The 25,381-nt window shown below is 37.0% G+C and overlaps 1 protein-coding gene across 5 annotated transcripts in view; it reads left to right on the forward strand.

The window, feature by feature from the left end:
- The window catches only part of NEDD4 (neural precursor cell expressed, developmentally down-regulated 4, E3 ubiquitin protein ligase), a 127,940-nt gene that overhangs the window by 36,000 nt on the left and 66,559 nt on the right, over positions 1 to 25,381 (forward strand). For 2 of the 5 annotated variants that reach the window (XM_021094888.1, XM_021094899.1), the window contains one exon: positions 4,924 to 4,977. In XM_021094888.1, the coding sequence (XP_020950547.1) occupies positions 4,924 to 4,977 (54 nt within the window). Of the gene's footprint in view, positions 1 to 4,923; positions 4,978 to 12,253; positions 16,289 to 25,381 lie in introns of those variants that run through there. The other 3 variants (XM_021094892.1, XM_021094883.1, XM_021094880.1) reach the window with 3 other exon arrangements.

The raw sequence follows: 25,381 nt of genomic DNA on the forward strand, positions 1-25,381 counted from the left end.
TTTTTTCTTTGTTCTCCATAAGTTTGTTTTCTATATCAGTGAGTCTGTTTTGTAAATAAGATCATTTGTGTCATTTTTTTTTAGATTTCACATGTAAGTGATTATCATGTATCTGTCATTGGTTTACTTCACTTACTATGATAATCTCTAGTTCCAACCATGTTGCTGCAAATGGCATTATTTCATTCTTATTTATGGCTGATCATATCTTCTTTATACACTTCTCTGTCATGGACCTTTAGGTTGTTTCTATGTCTTGGCTATTGTGAATAGTGTGGCTATGAATGAATAAAAAATGCCATTGGTAATTTGATAGGGATTGCATTGAATCTGTAGATTGCCTTGGGTAGTATAGTCATTTTGACAATATTGATTCTTCCAGTTCAAGAACATGGTCTGTCTTTCCATCTTTTTGTGTCATCTTCAGTTTCTTTCATCAGCGTCTTATAGTTTTTGGAGTATAGGTCTTTTGTAATTCAAAAGGTAGGTTTATTCCTTGGAGTTCCCGTTGTGGCACAGTGGTTAACAAATCCGAATAGGAACCATGAGGTTGCGGGTTCTGTCCCTGCCCTTTGCTCAGTGGGTTAATGATCCGGCGTTGCCGTGAGCTGTGGTGTAGGTTGCAGACGTGGCTCGGATCCCGCGTTGCTGTGTCTCTGGCGTAGGCCAGTGGCTACAGCTCTGATTTGACCCCTAGCCTGGGAACCTCCATATGCCACGGGAGCGGCCCAAAGAAATAGCAAAAAGACAAAAAAAAAAAAAAAAAAAAAAAAGGTAGGTTTATTCCTAGGTATTTTATTCTTTTTGATGCATTGGCGAATGGGATTGTTTCCTTAATTTCTCTTTCTGATCTTTCACTGTTAGTATATGGAAGTGCAACCAATTTCTGTGTATTAATTTTGTATCCTGCAGCTTTACCAAATTCATTGATGAACTCTAGTAGTTTTTTGGTAGTGTCTTTAGAATTTTCTAGGTATAGTATCATGTCATCTGCAAACAGTGACAGTTTTTTTTCTTCCCTTCCAATTTGAATTCTTTTTATTTATTTTCCTTGTCTGATTGCCATAGCTAGTTCTTCAAAACTATGTTGAATAAAAGTGGTGATAGTAGGGATCCTTGCCTTGTTCCTGATCTTAGAGGAAATGCTTTCAGCTTTTCACTGTTGAGAATGATGTTATCTGTGGATTTGTCATATATAGCCTTTCTTTGTTGAGGTATGTTCTCTCTGAGCCCACTTTTTGGATAATTTTTATCATAAATGAACATTGAATTTTGTCAAAAGCTTTTTCTGCATCTATTGAGATGATCATATGGTTTTTATTCTTCAATTTGTTAATGTCATGAATCACACTGATTGATTTGCAGATATTGAAAAATCCTTGCATTCCTGGGATAAATCCCTCTTGATCATAGTTTATGATCCTTCTGATTTATTGTTAGATTCAGTTTGCTAGTATTTTGTGGAGGATTTTTGCAACTATTTTTGTCAGTAATAATTGGCCATTTTTTTATGGTTTCTTTGTCTGGTTTTACTATCAGAGTGATAGTGGCTTCATAGAATGAGTTTGGAAGTTTTCCTTCCTCTGCAATTTTTTGGAAGAATTTCAGAAGGATAGGCATTAACTCCTCTCTAAATATTTGATCGAGTTTCCTGTAAAACCATCTGGTTCTAGACATTTGTTTTTTGGGAGGTTTTAAATCACAGTTTCAATTTCAGTATTTGTTACTGTGTTTTTTTTTTTTTTTTTTTTTTTTTTTCATATTTTCTGTTTCTTCCTGTTTCAGTCTTAGGAGATTGTACCTTTGTAAGGATTTGTCCATTTCTTTTAGGCTAGTTTCTTGTAGTGATTTCCTATGATTCTTTGTATTTCTGTGGTATCAGTTGTAACTTCTCTTTTTCATTTCTGATTTTAGTGATTTGAGCCCTCTCCTTTTTTTTTCTTGATGGGTCTTTAAAGGTTTATTAATTTTATTTTTTCAAAGAACTAGCTTTTTCTTTCACCTTTTCCATCCACAATGCTGTGAGGTTAGAAATCAACTGTAAGAAAAAAAAAAAAACATTGTGAAATACACAAACAAATGGAGGCTAAATGATATGCTACTAAACAACCAATGGATAACTGAGGAAATCAAAATGTATCTACAGACAAGTGAAAGTGAAAACAAAAACATGGAGAGCCATAAAACTATGGGACATAGCAAAAGCAGTTCTCAGAGGGAAGTTTATGGCAATACAGGCATACCTCATCAAATAAGAAAAACCTCAAATAAACAACTTAACCTTACACCTATAGCAACTAGAGAAAGCAGAAGAAACAAAACTCAAAGTTTGTAGAAGGAAAGAAATCATAAAGATCAGAGTGGAAATAAATGAAATGTAGCTAAGAAAACAATAGAAAAGATCAATGAAACTGAAAGCCAATGTTTTATTTTTGTTTCTTCTTTTTATAGCTTTCCTATAAATATGACCCTATAAACTATTTTTTTGTGACCATAGTTATGCTCCTGTTTTTAATGAATTAAAAAACAATCATCTCATCAAAGAATTCACACATAACTTTAAAATGAGATAGTATAAGAGGCTTATAATGGAAAGCAACAGACTGGCACCCTTTCCTCTCCCCTCCTATTTGTGCTTCCCAGAAGGAATGACTATTTAACTTTATCTGTTTTTCATTCTGTTGATTATTCCCATTCTGCTAATTGGCTCACATATTCATGTCCCAAATTGATTTCCATCTATGATAGATAAATAGTCAACATATGTTTGGCCCATAGTTTGACCCCTCATAAGATTCTTGGTTGAAAATAATTTTCTCTCAGAAACTTGCAAATTTGAGCATCATATTGCTGTTGAAAAGACCAATTCTTGTTCCTTTGGGGGTGATCCTTCTTTTTCTGTGAAAAATTTGATGATTATCTTTATCCTGGTGTTTTAATATTTCATAGCATTATGCCCTCTTTGTACAATTTCATTGTAATTGACTTTTATTTTGTGTATTACTGACAAAATAATATTTACATATGATCTATGTCATATCACTTTTTCCTTTAAAAGCTTCATTTTTTTCCCTACCAATCAAGTCTTAGCTCTTTTCCTGGACATCATTGCCCTCAGCCTGGCTCTACCATAACTAACCCAATTTTTCTTACCACTTTCTAATACAAAAATGTTCTTATCAGTTGATCTCCTTCAAGCCAGCTCATTCTGCCCCCATGCCTTCTTCCTGCACATTGCTTTGCTGTGAATATTCTTTATACTTTCTTATTCAAATTCTTTCCATCTTTCAAGTTTTAGCTCAGTTGTCTTCTCCTCCCCCAAACTTCCTCACAACTTCTTAGAAAAGATTCTTTTCTCACACTGTTTTTCTATCCCAGTGGCACCTAGCCCTTATTTGGGGCTTCCATACTTATAGACACCAGCTGTCCTAATAACCAAGTTCCACGCTGGAAAAAGAAATGAAAAGGGCAAAATGGATATCTCTCCCAGCCCATTTAAAGAGCTCTCCTGGAAGTCCCGCCCGATTACTGCCACTAGGTTGGCCTCTTTGGTCACCCGCAGGTGCAAGGGAACCTTTTTTAGAGAGTCATATTGAGGGTCGCCATGTTGAACATGTCCAGAGGCCACTGTTCCTGTAGAAATCAATACATAAAATGGAATGGAGTGTTCCATGTTTTGATCTAGGTGCTAATGACATGTGTAAAAAGTTATCAAGCATATATTTAATGTTAGTAAACTTGATGCTTTACTGAATTTATGTTCTATTTCAATTTAAAAAAATTACTGCCCCGTCTGCCTCAGAGTTGTGCAATGAGGTAATCCCGGGCACATTGCTGCAGGTAAAATTAGGATTATGTTCTCAAAAGGTCATAAGGGAGAGTGTATATGGGGTTAGGTATTTCAATATCTTTGTCACACATATAGAGCTTTTGTTTGATGGCATCAATATTTTTGACATGTAAACCAAAGTTTTAAATTATCTTAGTGTTTAATGTAACATTTATCAAAGGGAAAAAATCCATTTAAATGTGAGAATGTTTTATACATGATCTTAACTTCTGGTATAAAATTATTTAAGATTTTTCTGATATTTAGTAGATATTAACTTGATGTTGAAACATTTCAGTCAAAATGAAAGCATTGACTTTGAAGAATAAAATACTGCATGTTAATTTTGACAGTAAGATAGAAACAGTAAGTGAAAACTCAGTGTATACTTTTTGACTGCTATGTACTTTATGTGGTAGAAACAACAGTTGGTTTTATCAAGTTAGTACTGAGAGGATTCAGAACACTCGTTTCCATTAAATCAGCACTTAGGTCGTTCTGTCCTGATAAATAAAAAGTGAATACATAAAATTGATGATACGTAGTTTAGATCTAATCTATGTTTTTAAGTGCTTGCAAATATTTATTTTTTTGAAATTTTATCTTTTATTCTCTTTTAGAAAAAAATGGAAAAATAGGCAACCAAATCCACTTTGTTATTACAGTAAAACTATTAGAAAAATGGGTGACAGGTGACCAGTCAGGGCTTTTATATTAAGTATCTTGTGTAATTTAAAATACATTGTAAATAATGGGAATTGGGAAATGGCAACGTTTTCAAGCATTTATTTTTCAGTGTCTATGGGTTGATATTCACTTTTTTTATTCTTGAAGTATAGTTATTTACAATGTTGTATTAGTTTCTGGTTTACAGCAAAGGTATGTATATATATGTGTGTACATACATGTATATACACACACATATATTTAATAACCTATAATGGAAAAGAATCCGAAAAAGGATATACATCCGAAAAAATATATATATGTATATCCTTTTTCAGTTTCTTTTCCATTATAGGTTATTACAAGATACTGAATATTGTTCCAATGTTAACTTGTTTTTAAAGAAAGGTTGTGTTTTTCTTACTTAGGTCCATCCTCAGCAGCACCGGCTTCTTTTTGAAGTGTTTGATGAAAATCGATTGGTGAGTTATATTGTACATGTGTGAAATATGAAGCAAGGGTATATTTCAGAAGAGCAGATAGAAAAAGCGGCCTGGGGATCTGTGAGGAGAGGAGTGCTTTGGAGGTAGTTATGGAGACTGGGCAAAATGGGGGAGAGATACATTTTTTTTCCTCTTTCCTGGTGCTACTCTCTACCCTTTGCTTCTGCCCCCAGGCACTTCTCCTGATGGTCAGTTCTCAACACATTACAGGGTCTTCCTCAAGGCCTGTCGTGGCAGGAGATGGCAGGAAAGTCTGCCTCTTTGTCTCAGCTTCCCTCACACTCACCCTTGTATCCTGGTCAGTAGTCCCTGCTCGGGAAGCCTACTCTCCTCATGGCAGTGGGTTTTTTAGCGTTACCTGTGTCCAGTTACCACATCCCACCCACTCCCTTATCCTGGCTGTTCTACAAAGCAAAGCTGTCCTCCCTACACTGATGAAATAAAGTCCTTTAGAGAGTTGCCAGCCCTTAGAGGGATGAAAAGCCAAGTTAAACCTGGTCTTATTTTTAAAAGGAGAGTTCTGATTCCTGATTTCCCAAATGCTATTTTGAAATCCTATCTTTTTCCTAGTTTGTCTCTTTGGAACTTAATTTCAAACCTTCTTTTTAACATCTTACATTTACATTGTAACCTGTAAGATTTGAATGTGAAGGTGTAAGAGTAATGTTGCATATTCAGAGCTTATCGGTTACTAAACAGAAGCACCAAAAAAGAAGTTAAATAGTTATATTCATTTTGTAGCTAACAAAGAAACTGGCTAAACTATTTTCAGTGTTAGATTACGTAATGCTTTTTTTTTCCTCTCAAAAAGTGATAACTATACTAGTAACTGAAGATATTGCAAATGAAATTGTAAATAGCATCACAATGTACAAAGGCACTTTTTTGCGCCTTGGGAGATTTTGTCTCTAACTGGCAATCCAGTTTAAAGACTGAGTGACAGACATTGATGATTTGCTTCTTAGATTTGTTTAGTTGCAGAGGTTTTTGTTTTCTGTTTGTATTTTTGCTTTTTTTAAAAAAAAATAAAATAGGGAATGTTTTCTGTTTTTTCCCTCCTCTGTCTATATGGATCTGTTTTCCTTCTAAATAGGACCAGTTAAAGTTTAGTGTTGGTGTTGTTTTAATCATGAAATATACATACAAAAAGCATAATAATATAAACTTTAAATTATAGGACAGGTATCTTTTTACCCAACCTAAGAACTAGAACATTACCAAAATCTTCAAACCCTCCTCCCCCTCCCCAGCAGCATCTCCTTTTCTTCCCCCACAAGTCTGTAGCCACTGTCCTGAATATTGTGTTTATCATTTCTCTGCTGTTTAAACAATTTTATCATGTATATATGTATCCCCAAAACGCACAGTTGTTTGTTTTATCATTTTTTTGAATTTGTTAAAGTAGCAGCCCTCTGAATTATTTTCTTTTTTTTTTTTTTTTAAATGCACAAAGAAAAGCTGGCCTCATACAGATATGTAGGTGGGAAAGGGAGAAGTATTTTAATCGCCTTTTCAGATAATGGTGGATATTCTTTTTTTCTTTTTTTTTTGTCTTTTTGCTATTTCTTTGGGCCGCTCCCACGGCACATGGAGGTTCCCAGGCTACGGGTTGAATCGGAGCTGTAGCCACTGGCCTATGCCAGAGCCACAGCAACTCGGGATCCGAGCCGCGTCTGCAACCTACACCACAGCTCACAGCAACGCTGGGTCGTTAACCCACTGAGCAAAGGGCAGGGACCGAACCCGCAACCTCATGGTTCCTAGTCAGATTCATTAACCACTGCGCCACGACAGGAACTCCTGAATTATTTTCCTCTGTGACATTTTTTTTGCTTAAGGTTATATTTCTGAGATTGACCTATAATAGCACATTTTCACAGATGCATAGTTTTCCCGTCATCTGCAAATGCTGTAATACCATAATTTATCTATTTATCCTCCTTAATTGAGTATTAGTGTTGTTTCCAGTTTTTTTGCTATTACCAATTGGTAAACATCTTTGCTGTGTTTCCTGATATACATGTACTAGTATATATCTAAGATTTACATTTTGGGGTTGAATTTCTGGGTCATGGTTTTCCTGTGTTATTTCTCTTGTTGTTAGTGACACTGACGTGAATTTCTCCCTGATTCTTGAGTACATAATTGGTGAACTATTTCATTTGAGTTATTTGCATTTGTCTACAAGGAAGGATAGCTCATGTTTGTGTACTCTACCCTGCTTATAGTTTTTGATTTCTCCTTTTAAAGTTGTTAGCAGTTGTCTTATATACTGAGGTGATCCTATGTTGGGTGCATAAATATTTACAGTTCTTCTGCTTGGATTGATCCTTTGATCATTATGTAATGTCCTTCCTTGTCTCTTATTATCTTTATTTTAAGGTCTATTTGGTCTGATATGAGTATTGCTACTCCAGCTTTCTTTTTATTCCTGTTTGCATGGACTATTTGCTTCCATCCTCTTGCTTTCAATTTGTATGTATCCCTAGAAGTGAAGTGGGTCTCTTGAAGACAGCATATGTATGGGTCTTGTTTTTGTATCTATTCAGCCAGTCTATGTCTTTTGGTTGGGGCATTTAGTCCATTAACATTTAAGGTAATTATTGATATGTATGTTCTTATTGCCATTTTATTAACTGTTTTGGATTTGTTTTTGTTGCTCTTTTTTCTTCCCTTCTTCTCTTGTTCTCTCCTCTTGTGTTTTGATGGCTATCTTTAGAGTGGTATTTGAGTTGATTTTTCTTATTTGTGTGTCAATTGTAGATTTTTGGTTTACAGTTGCCCTGAGGTTTTGATATAGGACTCTATATATATATATATGAGATTGTTTTAAGTTTTTGGTCTCTTAATTGCAAGTGCATCTCCAGTGTCCTGCATTTGTACCCTCCTCTTTTCAGGATTTCTGACTTTGGTAGCATAATTGTGTATGGATGATTTCCTATTTTTACTGTACATATGCCTTTACTGGTGAGCCTTGTCATTTGTGGCATTTTCGTTTCCAGTTGCATCCTTTTCTTTTCTACCTAGAGAAGTTCCTTTAGTATTTGTTGTAAGGCTGGTTTAGTGTTGCTGAATTCTCTTAGCTTTTGCTTATCTGTAAATCTTTTGATGTCTCCTTCAAATATGAATGAGAGCCTTGCTGGGTAAAGGAGTCTTGGTTGGAGGTTTTTTCCTTTCATCTTTCTAAGTATATCCTGCCACTCCCTTCTGGCCTGCAGAGTTTCTGCTGAAAAATCTGCTGATAACCTTCTCGGGGTTTCTTTGTATGTTATTTGTTTCTATTTCCTTGCTGCTTTCAACATTTTCTCTTTGTCTTTAATTTTGGTCAGTTTGATTAATATGTGTCTCAGTGTATTCCTCCTTGGGTTTAGTTTATATGGTACTCGTGGTGCTTCCTGGATTTGAGTGAGTGGTTCCTTTCCCATGTTAGGGAAGTTTTCAGCTATCATCTCTTCAAATATTTTTTCTGTCCTTTTCCCTCTCTCTTCTTCTGGCACCCCTATGACATGGATTTTGGTGTGTTTAACATTGTCCCAGAGTTCTCTGAGACTCTCATTTCTTTTCAATCTTTTTTCTCTTTTCTGTTCCTCATCAGTGATTTCCACTGGTCTGTCCTCCACCTCACTTATTCATTCTTCTATCTCCTGTATTCTGCTATTGATTGCTTTTAATGAATTTTTATTTCAGTTATTGTATTTTGCATCTCTGCTTGCTTAAGTTTTAAATCTTGTATTTATTTTCTCAGTGTTTGCTATAAATTATCCATCTTTGCCTCCAGTTTATTTTCAATGTCTTGCATCATCTTTAGCATCAACAGTCTAAAATCCTTTTCCTGGTGGCTGACAATCTCCAAATCACTTAGCAGTTTTTCTGAGGTTTTTTTCTTTCTTCCTTATCTGAGTTATAGTTCTCTTGTCTTTTCATTTTTCTAGGTTTTTGGTGTGGTGTCCTTTTTGTAGATAATAGAGTTGTAGCCTCTCTTACTTCTGGTATCTGCCCCCCTTGTGGCTGATGTTGGTATGGGAGCTTGCTGTAGGCTTCCTGATGGGAGGGACTGGTGCCTGCCACTGGTATGTGGGGCTGATTCCTATCCCTCTGGTGGGTGGGGCTTTGTCTCTGGGTGAGATTAGAGATGGCTGTGTGCCTGGGAGGGGGTCTTTAGGCAGCCTGTTTACTGATGGGTGGGGCTGTGATCCCACCTGGATTATTGTTTGGCCTGAGGCTTCTCAATGCTGATGGGTGGGGCCAGATTTTTCCAAAATGGCCACCTCCAGAGAAATGAACTGCTGATGAATATTCCTGAGAGCTTTGCTTCCAATGTCCTTCCCCCACAACAAGCTACAGTCACCCCATTTTCCCAGGAGATCCTCCAAGAACTCAGTCAAGTCTGCCCCAGATTCCTATGGAGGCTTTGCTTTGCCCTGGGACACAGTGCATATGAAAGTCTGTGTGCACCTTTCAAGAATGGATTCTCCATTTCCCCCAGTCCTGTGGAGCTCCTGTGCACAAGCCCCACTGGCCTTCAATGCCAGATGCTCTGGGAGCTCTTTCTCCTGATGTCAGATACCTAGGTATGGGGATTTGACGTGGGGCTCAGAACTGTCACTCCTGTAGTAAGTCTCTGTGACAGAGTTACTTTCCAGTCTGTGGGCTGCCCACCCAGGAGGTATGAGGTTGCTTATATCATGTAATTTCCCCTCCTACCTTTGACATGGCCTCCTCTTTGTCTTCTGGAGTAGGATATCTTTTTGAAAGTTTCCAGTCCATCTGGTTGAAGGTTGCTCAGCATTTGGTTGTAATTTTGTTGTTTTTATGAGAGAAGTTGAGCTCCAGTCCTTCTGTTCTGCCATCTTAATCCCATCTCCCATCCTTCTTATAGTTTTCTAGCCTTTTTTTTTTCCCCATCACCCTAGTGTGGTGTGACTCTCCATTGCCAGAATTTGACTGATATCTGTCATGCTCTGATTGGAGCATTGACCCTCTCTGAGTGTTAACCATGTATAGTGTACTATGCAGGGTGTCATGCTATGCTGAAAGAAGAAAAGTTGCTTCTGATATTAACACTGGGATATTTCCAGAGTTATAAACATGATATGTAAAGATTTTAAGAGGCTTTAAAGCTAAATGCAAAAGGAAAATAATGCACTGATCAGGATATTGTAGATCCCCACAGTGAAGAGCCAGATATCCATCATAGTCAGGCTTGTGATTTGGTACGTTAGCCTGTAACCCTGGACAAATTGTATTTAATCCTTCTGAAAATGTATTCTCACATGTTTAAAAAATGGGGATAACAATACTTGCCTACTTATCTCATAAATATATGGTGAAAATGAGACAGTGGCTATCAAAGCATTCAGAAAGATTTTTGTCATTAGTACAGTGTTATTTAGCTTTTAGGGACTCATGCATTTATGGTTCTCTGATGTCATATTTTGTGTGCTAACCATGGTATGCCATTGGGGGCATCTGTTGTGTTAGATACTCTGATATGCATTAGAAATCACAGTTTTTAAGAAGCTCAGTTTACTAGCAAAAAGGAACAAGAAATAATTAGAACAGAGTGGTACATGTCATTCTAATGCTCTTTTGCTAGTTCCTAGCAAGTAATTGAAATGTACAGATCACCTGAGATGTCCTAGAAACTATAGCCATGGATGGAATAACAGGCTTGATCGTGTAGCAGTAAATTGGCCTCTGCACTGTAAATATCATTTGATCCTTGTTCTGTAGCACTCACAACTAAATTAAAAATGCATCCTTTTCCTAGCATATTTGCTTTGGAAATATATGGTGATGAGCATAGATAAACTTAAAGGAGAATGAATTTCTAGTCATCTGGAAAATGCTTTCAATATAAGTGATATTTGCTTCAAGAAAGAGTAGGCTTATATTCCTTTTTTGTCAACCAGTTTTAAGAACCTGGGGGTTATAACTGTCATAGTTTGGTGATGGTGGTGTTGGTGTTGATGGCCATGGGACATTGAAGAATAATATGCCTTTAAATGAATTCTATCCACTAATGCGAAAGTTAGGGCTTCTTTGCCACAACCCAAGAGCTGCATCTGCACACATCCAGCCTCTGAAGCTTTAGGAGATGCTTATATTCCATTTTCCAGGTGGCGATGTTCTGCTTCTCAGGCTGAGTGGTTGTATTAGTCAAGGTTTTCCAAAGAAACAGAACCAATAGGACACACACCCACACACCTGAGAAAGGGGGAGGGAGCGAGGTAATGAGGCGAGTGTTGATTTATTTTAAGGAATTGGTTTACGTGATAATGGAAGATGGAAAGTCTGAAGAGGCCCTGCTGGCAGGTTGGATATTCAGGCAAGGGTTAATGCATCTGAAATCTGCAGGGCAGCAGGCTGGAAACTCAGGCAAGGCTTCTGTGATACAGCCTTTAGGCAGAATTGCTGCCTTGGGAAGCCTGTCTTTGCGCATAAGGCCTTTAACTGATTGGATGAAGTCCATCACATTATGGAGGGCATTCTGCTTTATTCAGAATTTACTGATTTAAAAGTTAATCATACCTTAACAATAGCTTCACAGCAACATCTAGTTAGGTGTTTGGACTAATAACTGGGCAAAATAGCTAAGCCAAGTCAACATATCCAGTCTAATCTGAAGACATTATCCGTTTCACTCCAGAATATGAAATTCTATAGGATTTGCACAGATTCCTCCCAGATGAAGCCTGCTACCACTCTCCAGCTCTCCTCTCCTTGAGGTTAGGGTTGATGCTCCACTTTTGGCATCTGTTTGCCCCAGGGGCTACATTTTACCCCGTGTTTCCCAGGTTCTGTTATAAAAGTGGCACAGATCCTGTGCAGTCCCAGACCAGAGCCAGTAATGCAAACCATTCAGCCTCACTAGCATTTAAACTCAGACTAGAGTGCTAGGAAGTGCATTTGATTCTCTTACCTTTGTTTCCCTTTGGCTAAAGCCCTCTTTGCAAAATTTTCGAGCATCCTTCTTTTTGTCCAGCTGCAGTATTTTTGATACCTCTTTAGAAGTATTAGCTTGGGGAGTTCCCATTTTGGCTCAGTGGGTTAAGAACCTGACATAGTGTCCGTTAGGATGTGGGTTTCGATCCCTGGCCTCGCTCAGTGGGTTAAGGGTCCAGCATTGCCGCAAGCTGCAGCATAGGTCACAGATGTGGCTTGGATTTGGTATTGCCGTGTCTGTGGCATAGGCCCGCAGTTGCAGCTTGGATTTGACCCCTAACCCAGGAATTTCCATATGCTAGTTGCAGCTGTTAATTAAAAAAAAAAAAAAAAAAAAAAAAAGGAAATAGAAGCTGGATTGGCTACATCCACCATATATCCAACCTCCTCTCTGGTGTTACCTACTGTTTACTTTGTACCCAGCATGAGTTCAGGTGGATCAGAGGAAATAAGAAATGTTTAGTTGTTGTCCTCACCCTCTGGAAGCTTAAAATCTAGTTAGGTGAAACTGATACTTAACAGTGAAGCTTACCAAAGAGAAAACATTTATCATTATTTATTCATTATTTTATAGTAACAACTAAAGGGGATTTCCTTAATAACTGGAAGTTTTAAGCCACAGGCACTAGCAGTTAGATCTCATTGATTAGCTTATTAGAAGTGATTCATCTTTTGAGTCCTCAAATCCCTAACTTAATTCAAGAAGGAAAGCTGGAATTATTTGAAGGCATAGTGAAAAGATTAGGACTCTCCCTTCTGGTAAAAAAAAGAAAGATTTTAAGAGAATATGTACTGAAGCCTGTAATATCATAAAGGAAATAGGTTATGCAAAACCAAAATAGCATAATAATTTTATTATTAAATTTATAATTATACACATTCTAAAACAGTACTATCTCATTCTAGTCAGAAATAGAATTTAGTAAATTCCATATTTCTATTTTGTCCTGCCTTAATTGATTAAAAACAGTGTTTAGAAAATTGTGATTGAGAACAGATCTATCTTGAGTTTTCTTTTTTAAACAAAGTGTGAGTATATGTTTTACATATTTGCTTTCACTTAGGGAAAAAAAACTTACTTAGAAAAATACAACTTGGGTGTAGTACCATGTGGTGTAAACAACTGAACTATTTTGCTTTTTACTTTCCTATGAATGAGCCAGTATATATTTATTACTGGAGTTCCAGCTGTAAAATTCAGGTAAGGGGTTTAAATATACCCTAGAGCATTATTTAAAAATAAATTTGTTTCTTTCAAACAGAATACCAACCTTGGTCTATGACATTTAGGGGAGAAATTAAAATATTAAACTTTTATTACCTAGTAAACTGAAAATAAAGTAAAGGTTAAATAAATACGAAGCAGAAAAAAATACATATACAAAATTGCAACCTCTGAAAGGACAGACAGTCTACTGTTCTCTCCTGTGGGAGCTTTATCAGCAGTAGTAAGTAATTCTGCCTCTAGGGCAGTGCTAGTGCTCAAAAATGTAAACAAGTATGTACTTTGTTTATATAAAGAAATATGCGACATGGTTTGTACTTCTTTATAGGTATCAAACAACTAAATGAATTGTTTCAGTGCACCAGTAGGGGCCAGCAAAGAGCTCCTAGAGTTTTTCGCAACAGAATTGGCATTGAGATATGTTTATTTGATGTGTTAAATCCTTTTTAGACTTCTTTACTTACCACAACACTCTCTTAAGTGAATGAATTGCAGAGACAGTGGAATAAAATATCTTGTGTGCTCAAACTATATTGGGGTATAGTTTTTCTGTCTAATCTGCATATATTTTTAATGGAATGTTTTCTTAGCCTATTTCTTGGCAGAGTTTTAATAGTCCAAATATAAATGGCATCATTTAAAGACTGTACTGCTTGGCTGAAAAGGCCTTAAAATTACAGGAGAAAATGCTTGGTGACAGCTTCTCTCAAAATTTTTTTTTTCTCAGATGTATGCTCAATTTTTGCAATAGATTACTAGGCTAATTTTGTATTTCGATCCTTAAGCTTTCACTTTTTATAAGTACATCGTGTTTTAGAAGCTAAAATATGTATCTATTTGATTTAATGCTAAATTTTTAATTCACCTCAGTTTTGATATTTCCCAGTTTATACAACTGTTTGAACTTACTCATTTAAAAAAAATTAACAGTCTATATTCCTTTCTACATTTACTAAGTTGACTAGATTCCAGTATGACCACTATTTGGAAATTCAATCCTTGATTTGATACTCAATTACATGGGGTTTCATTCCTACCAACTTCCTGTAATTCTATCCCTATGGGTAAAAATATTAGTGGTCAAACTGCTGGAGAAAGTATAGGCACCGTGATTCACATAGTTAAATGTTCATTTAGTAGAGCTGGAGTGAAAAATACTGTTTCAACTTGAAATGCTAGAAGATTGTTGTTCTTGTGTTACTCATTCATGCAAATTGGAGAAGGTATAATTGAAACAAGGTTGGCAGTGTTTGAGGCAGTGTGCTGCAGCTGAGCTCAGCTTAAAGGTCGCTGGAAATCAAGTGCTTTGTAAGTGAAGGCATTTTGACTACAAGCGATTCAAGACATTTTGGAAACGTCAGTCGTCAGTCTCGGGAATGGGCCGTCTTTTTCTTTCTACGATATCTGGTCTCTAAGGTTTTACTCAGGATAAAGACCACTACTTACGAGCTCTTTTAGGCACCACAAATGATTTTTTCTTTCGATGCAGTGCAGCTGCTTCTAGCCTGTCTACCGACAGAGATCTTTGTTATGACTTTCAGCCCTTAACATGTTTGGAAATGAGAACAAATGGCACAAAGCTTACGATTGCACTTTGCAGCCAGAAGAAGCAATACTTACCCTTTGTCAGAAACCTCTGGAGATGATTTGGATAGCAGTATTCACATGTGCTTCACAAGACCAACACGGATTTCAACCTCTAACGTGGTTCAAATGAAGCTGACTCCCAGACAAACTGCACTAGCTCCGTTAATAAAGGAAAACGTTAAGTCTCAGGAAAGATCATCTGTTCCTTCACCTGAAAATGTTAATAAAAAGAGCAGCTGTCTGCAGATTTCACTCCAGCCAACAAGGTACAGTGGATGTCTTCAGTCTAGCCATGTCTTAGCTGGCAGTGATGATGCTTCATTTACTTGTGTCTTGAAGGATGGCAGTGCTGTGGTTGATAACGACCTGAGTGCTGTGGATGATGGTACCTTTTTAAGCAGTTCTGTCATTTGCAGTGGTAGCCTTAGTAACTTTTCAGCCAGTGAGAATGGGTCTTATAGCAGCAACAGTAGCGATTATGGGTCATGCACCAGTATCACCAGTGGAGGTTCCTACACCAACAGTATCACCAGCGACAGCAGTGGTTGTGGTTTTCCGCCAACTGATGATACCTTTTTTGGTGGAAATTTGTCTTCTGACAGCACCTCCAATAGAAGTGTGCCAAACAGGAATACTGCTCCATGTGAAATTTTGTCAAGAAGTACAAGTACAGTTCCCTTTGTCCAGGATGACTTGGATCATGGACTAGAGATCATGAAATTGCCAATGATCAGGAACTCAAAAATTCCTCTAAAACGTTGTTCATCCTTAGTCATTTTTCCTAGGAGTCCTTCAAATACTCCACCAACTTCTCCTACAAGTACAGGTACTTTTCTGAGCAAAGGATCCTATCAGACCTCACACCAGTTTGTTATTTCTCCTAGTGAAGTTGCCCACAATGAAGATGGCACTAATGCTAAGGGATTTCTTTCAACAGCTGTCAACGGACTTCGGTTGTCTAAAACAACCTCTACTCCTGGAGAAGTAAGAGACATACGACCCCTTCACAGGAAGGGCTCATTACAAAAGAAAACTGTTATTGCAAATAATAGTCCAAATCAGACCGCCTGTGAAAAGTCATCTGAAGGATATTCTTGTGTTTCAGTGCATTTCACCCAACAGAAAGCAACTACATTAAATTGTGAAACAGCAAATGGTGACTGTAAACCAGGGATGTCAGAAATTAAGCTTAACTCTGATTCAGAGTATATTAAGCGTATGCATAGGACATCTGCATATTTACCATCCTCCCAAAATATAGATTGTCAAATCAATATCAGCAGACAGTTGGAAAGACCAAACTTACAGATAAACAAAAACCATGCTATTTTACGAAGAAGTATTTCATTGGGAGGAACTTATCCAAATATTTCCTGTTTATCCAGCCTTAAGCACAATTGTTCTAAGGGGGGACCATCTCAATTGCTCATAAAGTTTGCATCTGGAAATGAAGGTAAAGTTGATAATTTAACAAGAGACAGCAACAGAGATTTCACAAATGATCCATCTAATTCTTTAAAGCATTCTTGTAAGGTAAGTTTCCTTTGGTCTTGATAAATACTAATTTATACTGTAATAACTTTATGAAATATTTGGTTAAGTTTATTATAACTTGGCACTTTTATGTATTTTTTAGTCCTTAGCTAGCAAGTACTTTGTAGTCATGAACTTTACATTTGTGAATCTGAAAAAATGCCCAGTAGTTTTTCTCTCTAGCTGTTATTTTATCAGTGTAGAAAATATTCATTTAAAAAGAACTTTCCAAAGTGATATGAGCCATAAAACATTTCTGTAGCATAAAAACAAGCTTTAAATAATAAATTATTTCATAACATTTTACCTCAGTATGTTTTTCCCTCAAGTGGCATAATATTTAAATGTCTAACTCAGGATTTTATTCCTACTTTTACAAATGCTCATTTAGTATTCTTCCTCTCCTTAAGCATTGTGGAAAAAAAATATAGAAAGCTGCTTAAAATGTCAAAAAATAAAAAGCTTACATAAAATGTGAAAATCTTCTTAGAAATGAGTGCAGAGAAAATGTTTCTTTAAAATACATATATTTATTAGATCATCAATAAAAACTGTTGTTCTGAATGTTTAAAACAGAGGAAAAATAAATGGCATTTGTGTTTGTATATACCCTTAGCCACAGGAATTTTGTTTCCACCCTATTTTTCTTTAGCTACCAGTTAAGAGTGCCTTCTAAAATGTAACTCATTCTTTAACATATTAAATTCTAAATTTTATATTTTTGAATTTGGTTTCAATTGCTAAGCATTTTCCTTAATTTTCTAGTTACCCTATAAATTTGTTATTTTGGTAATTTTGCATTATTATATCAGTAATTTAACTCAAGTGAATCTTAACCAAAACTGTTCTTTATGTAGTTTGGCCTTTCCAAAGTATTTTAAGTGTTTTGAACTTAAAAAGATTTTTTAAATTTCTGTATTTGGAAGATCTTGCCAGATTTCAGGAAATTTAAAAAATGTTTCTGACTAAACCAATTCTAGATGACAGTTCATAATAGTTTTTTTGGGGAAAAAATTTGTCTGCCTAATCTGTGTTTATAGAACACTTGATATCCATGTTAAAGATTTTTTTTAAACTTCTGGATAAATAAAATATTAAGTAATTGCTGGTTTGTTTCCTCTCTTTTGAAATCTGATAAATCTAATCATTGTTACTCAATGTCCAGATGTTAATAACTACTTTATTGGGGATGAATAAAGATCATATTTCAAATTCTGATCTATGTTTTAGAATTATTAATTCCACTTACAGAACTTTTTAAAAACCAGCTGTTAGTTTATAATCCATTCAAGTGTTTTGTCTTCTAAAAGAAAGCAATTAAGTGATACTGTGTAGAAACATTAATAGTTTGCTAATTGAATTACATGTATCTTGTATATTTATTTTACATTTAATTAAATAATTAATCTGAAAGGAATAATTATCCCAGAAATATCCTTAAAATAGTTGATTATAGTGTGTTGTTGTTGAATCTTTTGAAAAATGGTATTTTTAATTTTTTTTTAGTAAAGTATGTCTAAATAAATGCCTTTTGCGTGGCTAAAAAAATGCACTTTTATTTGTTTTATTTAAACTTAGGTAAGCTAACTTAAATATTTTTAGTGACAACCAAATGGCTAGCTTTCTGCAGATTCTATTTTTTCTGATAGATTATTGGATTATAAAATAGTTCAGAAGTGTGTCATTTGCTGGAGAGCTTTAAATTGTTCCCCCCTTTTACTGTTTATTAAACAACTCTTTATTCAAATATTATAAACAATATAGTGACCATTAAATTTAAAACATACCAGGTCTGAATTGATCTAATTGATTAGCAATAAATCAAGGGCTTACTTTAAGAGGAAAATACTGTTTTTTCTAAACGTAGTGGTGACAACAATAATGGGGTTTTAGAAATAATACCATGTTTTATCAATAATTATATATTTATCTAATTATAGTTGTGTATTGTAACTCATTTATAAATAAACAGCTCCCAAAATATTTCCCATGACTCCAGTTAGTCTGGGTTAGTATTCTGATATGCTGAGTCTGGATTCACATTTAACAAGTTGATATTAGAGTAGCATTTAGTAATGTCAGCTATCTGTACCCAGCAGCCGTAAAATTAAATCACTGCTTTGGTCAGGGACCCTGGTTTCTAAAGCACCAAGAGGTCTACAGATTCTTCTCTTCTGTGTTTAGCTACCAGTCTCTAGCAGAATAGTTTACAGTTTCTAGCTTTGTATAATCAATAGCTCGTTAGTGACTAATTTTTTAAATCTAGTGAGAACTTTTAACTGTATCTGCTCTGTTATGTGTTTACAGCTTAGAATGAAGATAAGACCTTGTAGTCTGCAGGGTAATGTTTATTTCATTTATTTGCTGCCAACTAGCATATGTTTATTATACATTTTGAGAGACAATATTAGTTTTGCAAAAGCTTTGTAATGACTTTTGATCTGAAAGTAGATATTTGATATTTTCACATTCTGTATCATATCTTGTCAGTTTGATCAAGAAATAGCTTAAGGAGCTGAAGCAGTTTTTATCCAATTACAAAAATTACCATTCAGATTTCTAAAATCTCTGTAAGCGCTAGTTTACTCTATTGTTCTTTTATTTTCCCCTGTCTATTGTTTTTGTAAAATTCCCTGTGTTGTTAGCATGCTCAGAGATTTCATTACCCTATTATTTAAAATACTTTAGCATTTGCCCAAGCTTGTGTATGTCTTCTGTCATTTGTGATTATGCTTGATTTTTGTCAGAAAGTTAAGCTTTACATTTTTTCCTTTTTTATTGAAGTTTCTGTTTGTTTTCTGTCATTTAATCCTGGATAGGTGAATTGCTTAAGCCTAAAAGAGAAGAACTTTTAAAAACTATGTCTCAAGTATTTCAAAAGCCTTTAACACTAATCTCAAGAGTCTACATTTCAGTAGTATATTTAGTTGTTCTTCCCTAAAATAAGTGTTTCAAATATATATTATTTTTAGTATTCCATTATTTTCTCAGTCTGTCCTTATCTTAGGAACTTTACCAGAATATTTAAAGACATTTGACTAAATTAATTTTGAACACTTAATCTGGCTTCTAAAAATCAATATAGTTTATAAATATTGATGCTAAAACTGTGATGCAACAGTGTTTATGACCAGTTTTAGAAATTTGGTGAGAAGTGCCTGCTTTTATATTTGCATTTCATAGAACTGAAGAAGTAAAGTATTAGTTTCAGTGGTCCAGGGAACTGAATTGCTTGCTTCAGGAATATTTGCATTTCTCTGTAGATGTGTCTTTTTTTTTTTTTTTTTTTGTCTTTTGTCTTTTTTGTTGTTGTTGCTATTTCTTGGGCCGCTCCCGCGGCATATGGAGGTTCCCAGGCTAGGGGTCCAATCGGAGCTGTAGCCACTGGCCTACGCCAGAGCCACAGCAACGCGGGATCCGAGCCGCATCTGCAACCTACACCACAGCTCACTGCAACGCCGGATCATTAACCCACTGAGCAAGGGCAGGGACCGAACCCGCAACCTCATGGTTCCTAGTCGGATTCGTTAACCACTGCGCCACGACGGGAACTCCAGATGTGTCTTTAATTTACTCATCTAGTACATATTTGAGTGCCTACTGTTTGCCAGACCCTGACTGAAGCTCTGGGAATAAAAGATGATAAAGCACAATCTCTACTTGGGAGAACTTCCATTCTGGTTAGAGACACACTGGTAAACAAATAAACAAGCAAAATCTTCAGCCTAATGTATGATGTGCTAAAATAGAGGTATATAGAAGAAAATGAGAAAGGTGCAATAGTATTTGTCTAGAGCAGAGGACCTGGTTGGTAGACAGGCTTCACAGAGGAGGTGACATTTGAGCTCCATCTTGATCAGTGAGTTGAAGTTCACCAGGCAGAGAAATCAAGGAAGATACTTTAGGGCAGGGATTCTCAGTCTCAACTCTGTTGACATTTTGAACTGGATAGTCTTTGTTGTGGGGGGCTTCCTGTGCCTTGTAGGATGTGAAACAGCTTTCCTGGTGTCCACCCACTAGATGCTGGTAGCAACCCTCTCCCCAAGTTGTGACAATCAAAAAATGTCTCCAGACATTGCCAGGTGTCCCAAGGGGCAGATTTGACCCCTGTTGAAAATCGTTGCCCTAGGCTGAAGCAGCTGCATATGCAAGACTAGAGATGTGAGAGAATCACACTGTAAATAGTTCATTGCGACTGGAGCAGGGGAGTTCCAGGATGTGGAAGACGACAGTACACTGGAAGTGAGCTTCGCATCACCTGTAAGACCTTGTGCTGAAAGAAAGTAGTGTGTCTCCTGCTAACAGACAATAGTTAGGCAATGGGAGTCTTTATTTGAGAGTGTAACGTGCTCACTTGTATGTTTTTAGATGAAATTTTTATGACACCATGCCTTATAAATGAATGAAAGTTTTCTTAACTTGGTTGACCAGGTGATTAGTGATGTCATCAACTAAGATAGGGAATTCAGGAGGAGGGACCAAATTGGGAGGGCAAAGAAGTCATACATCATGAAGTTTTTGTGCTGAGAAGCTGCCCTGGTAGTACAGCTGTCAAGTAGGATCATTGGAGATATCAGATCAGGGCTCAGAAGATAAGTGAGAGCTAGAAATGTAGTTTGGGGGTTACGAGTCCAGTCAAAGACTTTTTGTGGAATTTGTGTATCCATTGAATGTGGCAGCTAGGAGATCGTTGGTGATTTTAGTAAGAGTAGGCTCAAAGGGATAGTGTAAAAGCCTAGTTGAAGAAAGAGAAACAGCAGGCATAGATCGTTTGCTCAGTGTCATAGGAAATGAGTTAGTAGTATAAGCAAGATATGTATTTAATACCTCCTCTATAGAAGACACGGTATGAGGTGGATATAATTGCATAAAATGAATTGTCCCCAAAGATATTACAGCCTGTTCTGTGGAGGCAGGGAGAATATCCGTAGCTCTCTGTTCTTTCACCTTAGAACTACAGAACAAGTGAGCATGGACAGTGAAAACTGAAGTGGAGACTCAGCAATGTAAAATGAAGGAAACAAACAATTAGGAGTGAAAACATGAGACCACCTATGAGTGGTCACAACTCTTTGCGAGTAGTATTACTCTTTCTCCTCCCCCTTCCTACTGCCAAAAATGAGACAAAACAAACATAAAACTTCCATGTAGAAAACAGGTCAAGGTTTAGGACTTGTTCCTAGAAATTACTGGGGAAAAAGGCACCTCTCTCTTTCTATTCCTGGCTTCTTCCAGGATATGGAGCCTACCACATGCTACTTGCTGTGAGGCCTCACCCTTCTGGACCCACTCTTACTTTACCTGAGGGGTGACAGGGATCAGGATAGACTAGAAGCCAGGACTAGGAGCCTGTGTGGGCAGAAGGGGCTTGGCAGAGCCCCTGGGTGTTGAGGTCGGGAGGGTGGTTGGCAGGAGTGAATGAGTGCAAACAATTAGGAGGGCATCCAGTGATTTTGTCAGAATGTCCACCAGATACCTGAAGGTCTTGCTCAAGTGTGTAGTTCTTTTGGCCAAGAGTGAGTAGGAAGACTGTGGTCAGATAAGAACAACATTTAGGGATATAAGAAAGCCTTTCAAAACAAAAGGTGAGCCAGTTTGTCTCCGTTCAGCAAGGTATTTGAGGGGAGGCTTTTAACATGGGAGCACTTGTTGGAAAGCAGTTTTTACCTTCACTAAGATTTACCAAAACTTTAAAAATTATAACTAGAACAGATCTGAAAACTTGGAAGGGCAAGCAGCTAGCATATGTATGTACCTTGTAGCCCAATACATGGGCTGGTCACAGTAAAGAACACCTTGACGAAGAGGTTCCATGATGTTTTTAGTTAGGTACTAGGATATCTGTGGGAGAGTGGGGTGGGGATTGGGGAAGCATGACTTCTCCTAGATGTGTTACAGACTCATAACACTGTGAAACATTTTGTGATTTACCTTAACAGAAAAAAAATGTTACCAAAAAGTTAATATCAAGGATATTGGCAGTACAATGGACAATGTCTTTAAATGCAATTGTTCACTAAGTACAGAAACGTTCTTAACTGAATTTTTATTTCCTGTCCCTCTTAGAAAAGTTGACTATAACATTTTATGAGGGGTTCCCGTCGCGGCACAGTGGTTAACAAATCTGACTAGGAACCATGAGGTTGCGGGTTCGGTCCCTGCCCTTGCTCAGTGCGTTAACGATCCGGCGTTGCCGTGAGCTGTGGTGTAGGTTGCAGACGCGGCTCGGATCCCGCGTTGCTGTGGCTCTGGCGTAGGCCGATGGCTACAGCTCCGATTCAACCCCTAGCCTGGGAACCTCCATATGCTGTGGGAGCGGCCCAAAGAAATAGCAAAAAGACAAAGAAAAAAAAAAATTATGATATAGCTAAAATAATACCATCTAGGACTACTTCCTTTTTTTCTCTTTCCTCTCAAATGTTTGTTGCTAAGTTGTCTTCTAACACTTTAAGGATTGCAGTTGCAGAATGGCTTATTAAGCTGTCATTTGGACTACTGATTCTCAAATTTTCATGTGTGTGTACATCTCCTAGAGATCTTCTTACAAGCACATTTTAGGGATTTCCTGTTGTGGCTCAGTGGTTATGAACCCAACGAGTATCCATGAGGATGCATATTCAATCCCTGGACTTGCTTAGTGGGTTGAGGATCTGGCGTTGCCATGAGCTGTGGTATAGGTCACAGACGTGGCTCAGATCCCACATTGCTGTTGCTGTGGTATAGGCTGGCAGCGCAGCTCTGATTCTGTCCCTAGCCTGGGAACCTCTATATGCTGCAGGTATGGCCCTAAAAAGCAAAGAAAGAAGAAGTACATTTTGGTTCAGTAGGTATAGGGTGAGACCTGTGGATTGTATGTTTATAACATGCTCCCAGATTGTACCAACGCTGCCAATTCCTCAAACATACTTTGAGAAGCAAGGCTTAAGACCATTTATAAATGAGAACAGTAATATAGTTCATAGCTGAAGTATCCAGTGAGTCCATTTTCCACTTTTACATAAAGAAGATCCATAGGTATAACGTGGTTAGGGCCAAAATAATTTGTAAGTTTTAAATCCGCTTAGGCATTTAGACTAGTTATTGATTGAGACCATATAATACAGAAGAGCTTATTTGGATCAACAAACACTCAAGAGCAAAGTTGTCTGCCTCTCTCACAGAAGAACTTTAGTATGACTCTTGCAATTTTTGAAATATTAAATATTATTAAATAATATTTAATGATAATTATTTAATAATTGTTATTAAATATTAAATATTATATTTCCAGGGTTACATTTTAGTTTCATTTTAGAACTTAAAAATATTCATCAGTAAGGCCTACAGTTCTATTTAAAGAAATGTCTTGAATTCATTATGGCTGTAATTATGGTTTGCATTGTTTTTTATTTTTATTTAATTAATTTATTTTTTGTTTGCTTTTTAGAGCCACACCCACGGTGTATGGAAGTTCCTAGGCTAGGGGTCGAATTGGAGTGAATTCACTCTGATCCCTGAGTGAGGCCAGGGATCACACCTGCATCCTCATGGATACTAGGCAGATTCATTTCTGCCGAGCCATGATAGGAACTCCCTGTGTTGTTTTTTAAATTGTTGGCTACATTAACTTTTTCCCATCTCAGCATGAGATATGAAAAATACGCAACTGAAGTGTTGTATTTTTTTTGAACTATTCTAGCTTATTCAAGCAGTATCTTCTGTCTTCCTCTTTGTGCACATTTTCAGTCTTTCCAATATACTTCTCTCTAGCAGTGCCGGGTAGGGTACTACAGAGAATGTTTGAATCTTTCATTGGCTTATGTAATGAAGTGAAATACCACATGTAATCAGTGCTTACTTATGAGCTATCCTTTTGCTGGATCCATAAGGAGAAAGTTTAAAAATTCTTAATGTGTAACTTTGTAGTGCTACTTAAAAGTATGTATCCGGGAGTTCCTGTCATGGCTCAGTGGAAATGAATCCGACTAGGAACCATGAGATTGCGGGTTCGATCTCTGGCCTTGCTCAGTGGGTTAAGGATCCGGCATTGCCGTGAGCTGTGGTGTAGGTCACAGACACGGCTTGGATCCCGCGTTGCAATGGTTCTGGTGTAGGCTGGTGGCTACAGCTCCGATTCAACCCCTCGCCTGGGAACCTCCATATGCTGCGGGAGCAGCCCTAGAAAAAGGCAAAAAGACCAAAAAAAAGGTATATATCCCCCTCAAGCATAAATTAAAATATGGACATATTTGGAACTGTTCTTCCATTGGAGCAATTGAAGAAATCTTATTTGTAGCTGGGTTTTTGTGGTCTTTACGGTTACTTATGGCTTAGCCTGACTTCAGGGAGCCTAATAAAAGATTGAACATTTCAGGTAAGTAATAAGAAAAAGCAAGCATAGCAAGAGAAAAGTTTAAGATAGGTAGACACATAGGCAGGCAAGGAGGCAGGCAAATGTAAATTTTCTAGAATTGATTAAATTCTAGAGAAGGGATTAAGCAAATGGGTAATCTTTTCTGGGCTCCATTTTACTAGAATGTAATTCCCTAAATCAAAGACTTTTGTCCTATTTACTGCTGTATCCCCAGTACCTAGAACAGTGCTTAGCTCAAAGTAGACCCTTAACAAGTATTTATTAAATTAATGACTGAACTCAAGGCATCTTTCAGAATGGGGTAAAGATGACTATCAAATCTGGTAAATGAGGGGGACCAGACAGCCTTGAACAAACAGATAACCACACCAGGATATTTAAGGGATGACTGTAATGATGAGTGGGAGATTCTTGATGCTTCATCTTCTGCCTGAAAGAGTGATACTCTTAAATGAATACCTTGTCCCTGGGGTGAATGCCAATGGAATATTATGATCGTGACTCAAGGATTAGTTTCCACAGTGGAGTCTGATTCATAGCCTACATATTCCACTAACTGGTACCATAGAACTATGTGTCTGGGTAGAAGCTCAGAGCAAGTTTTCTAAAAAGAAGATTGAATGGGCCAAAAGTTTTAAAGGTATTTAAAGAAAGGCCATTTGACCAGCTTTAAGTTTATCGTTGTTAAATAAAATGACTTCATTCCAGACTTGATGTAAGAGCTGGCCTCTCAGTGTTGT

The sequence above is a fragment of the Sus scrofa genome, chromosome 1 (genome assembly GCF_000003025.6).
Source record: "Sus scrofa isolate TJ Tabasco breed Duroc chromosome 1, Sscrofa11.1, whole genome shotgun sequence".
Lineage (NCBI taxonomy): Eukaryota > Metazoa > Chordata > Mammalia > Artiodactyla > Suidae > Sus > Sus scrofa.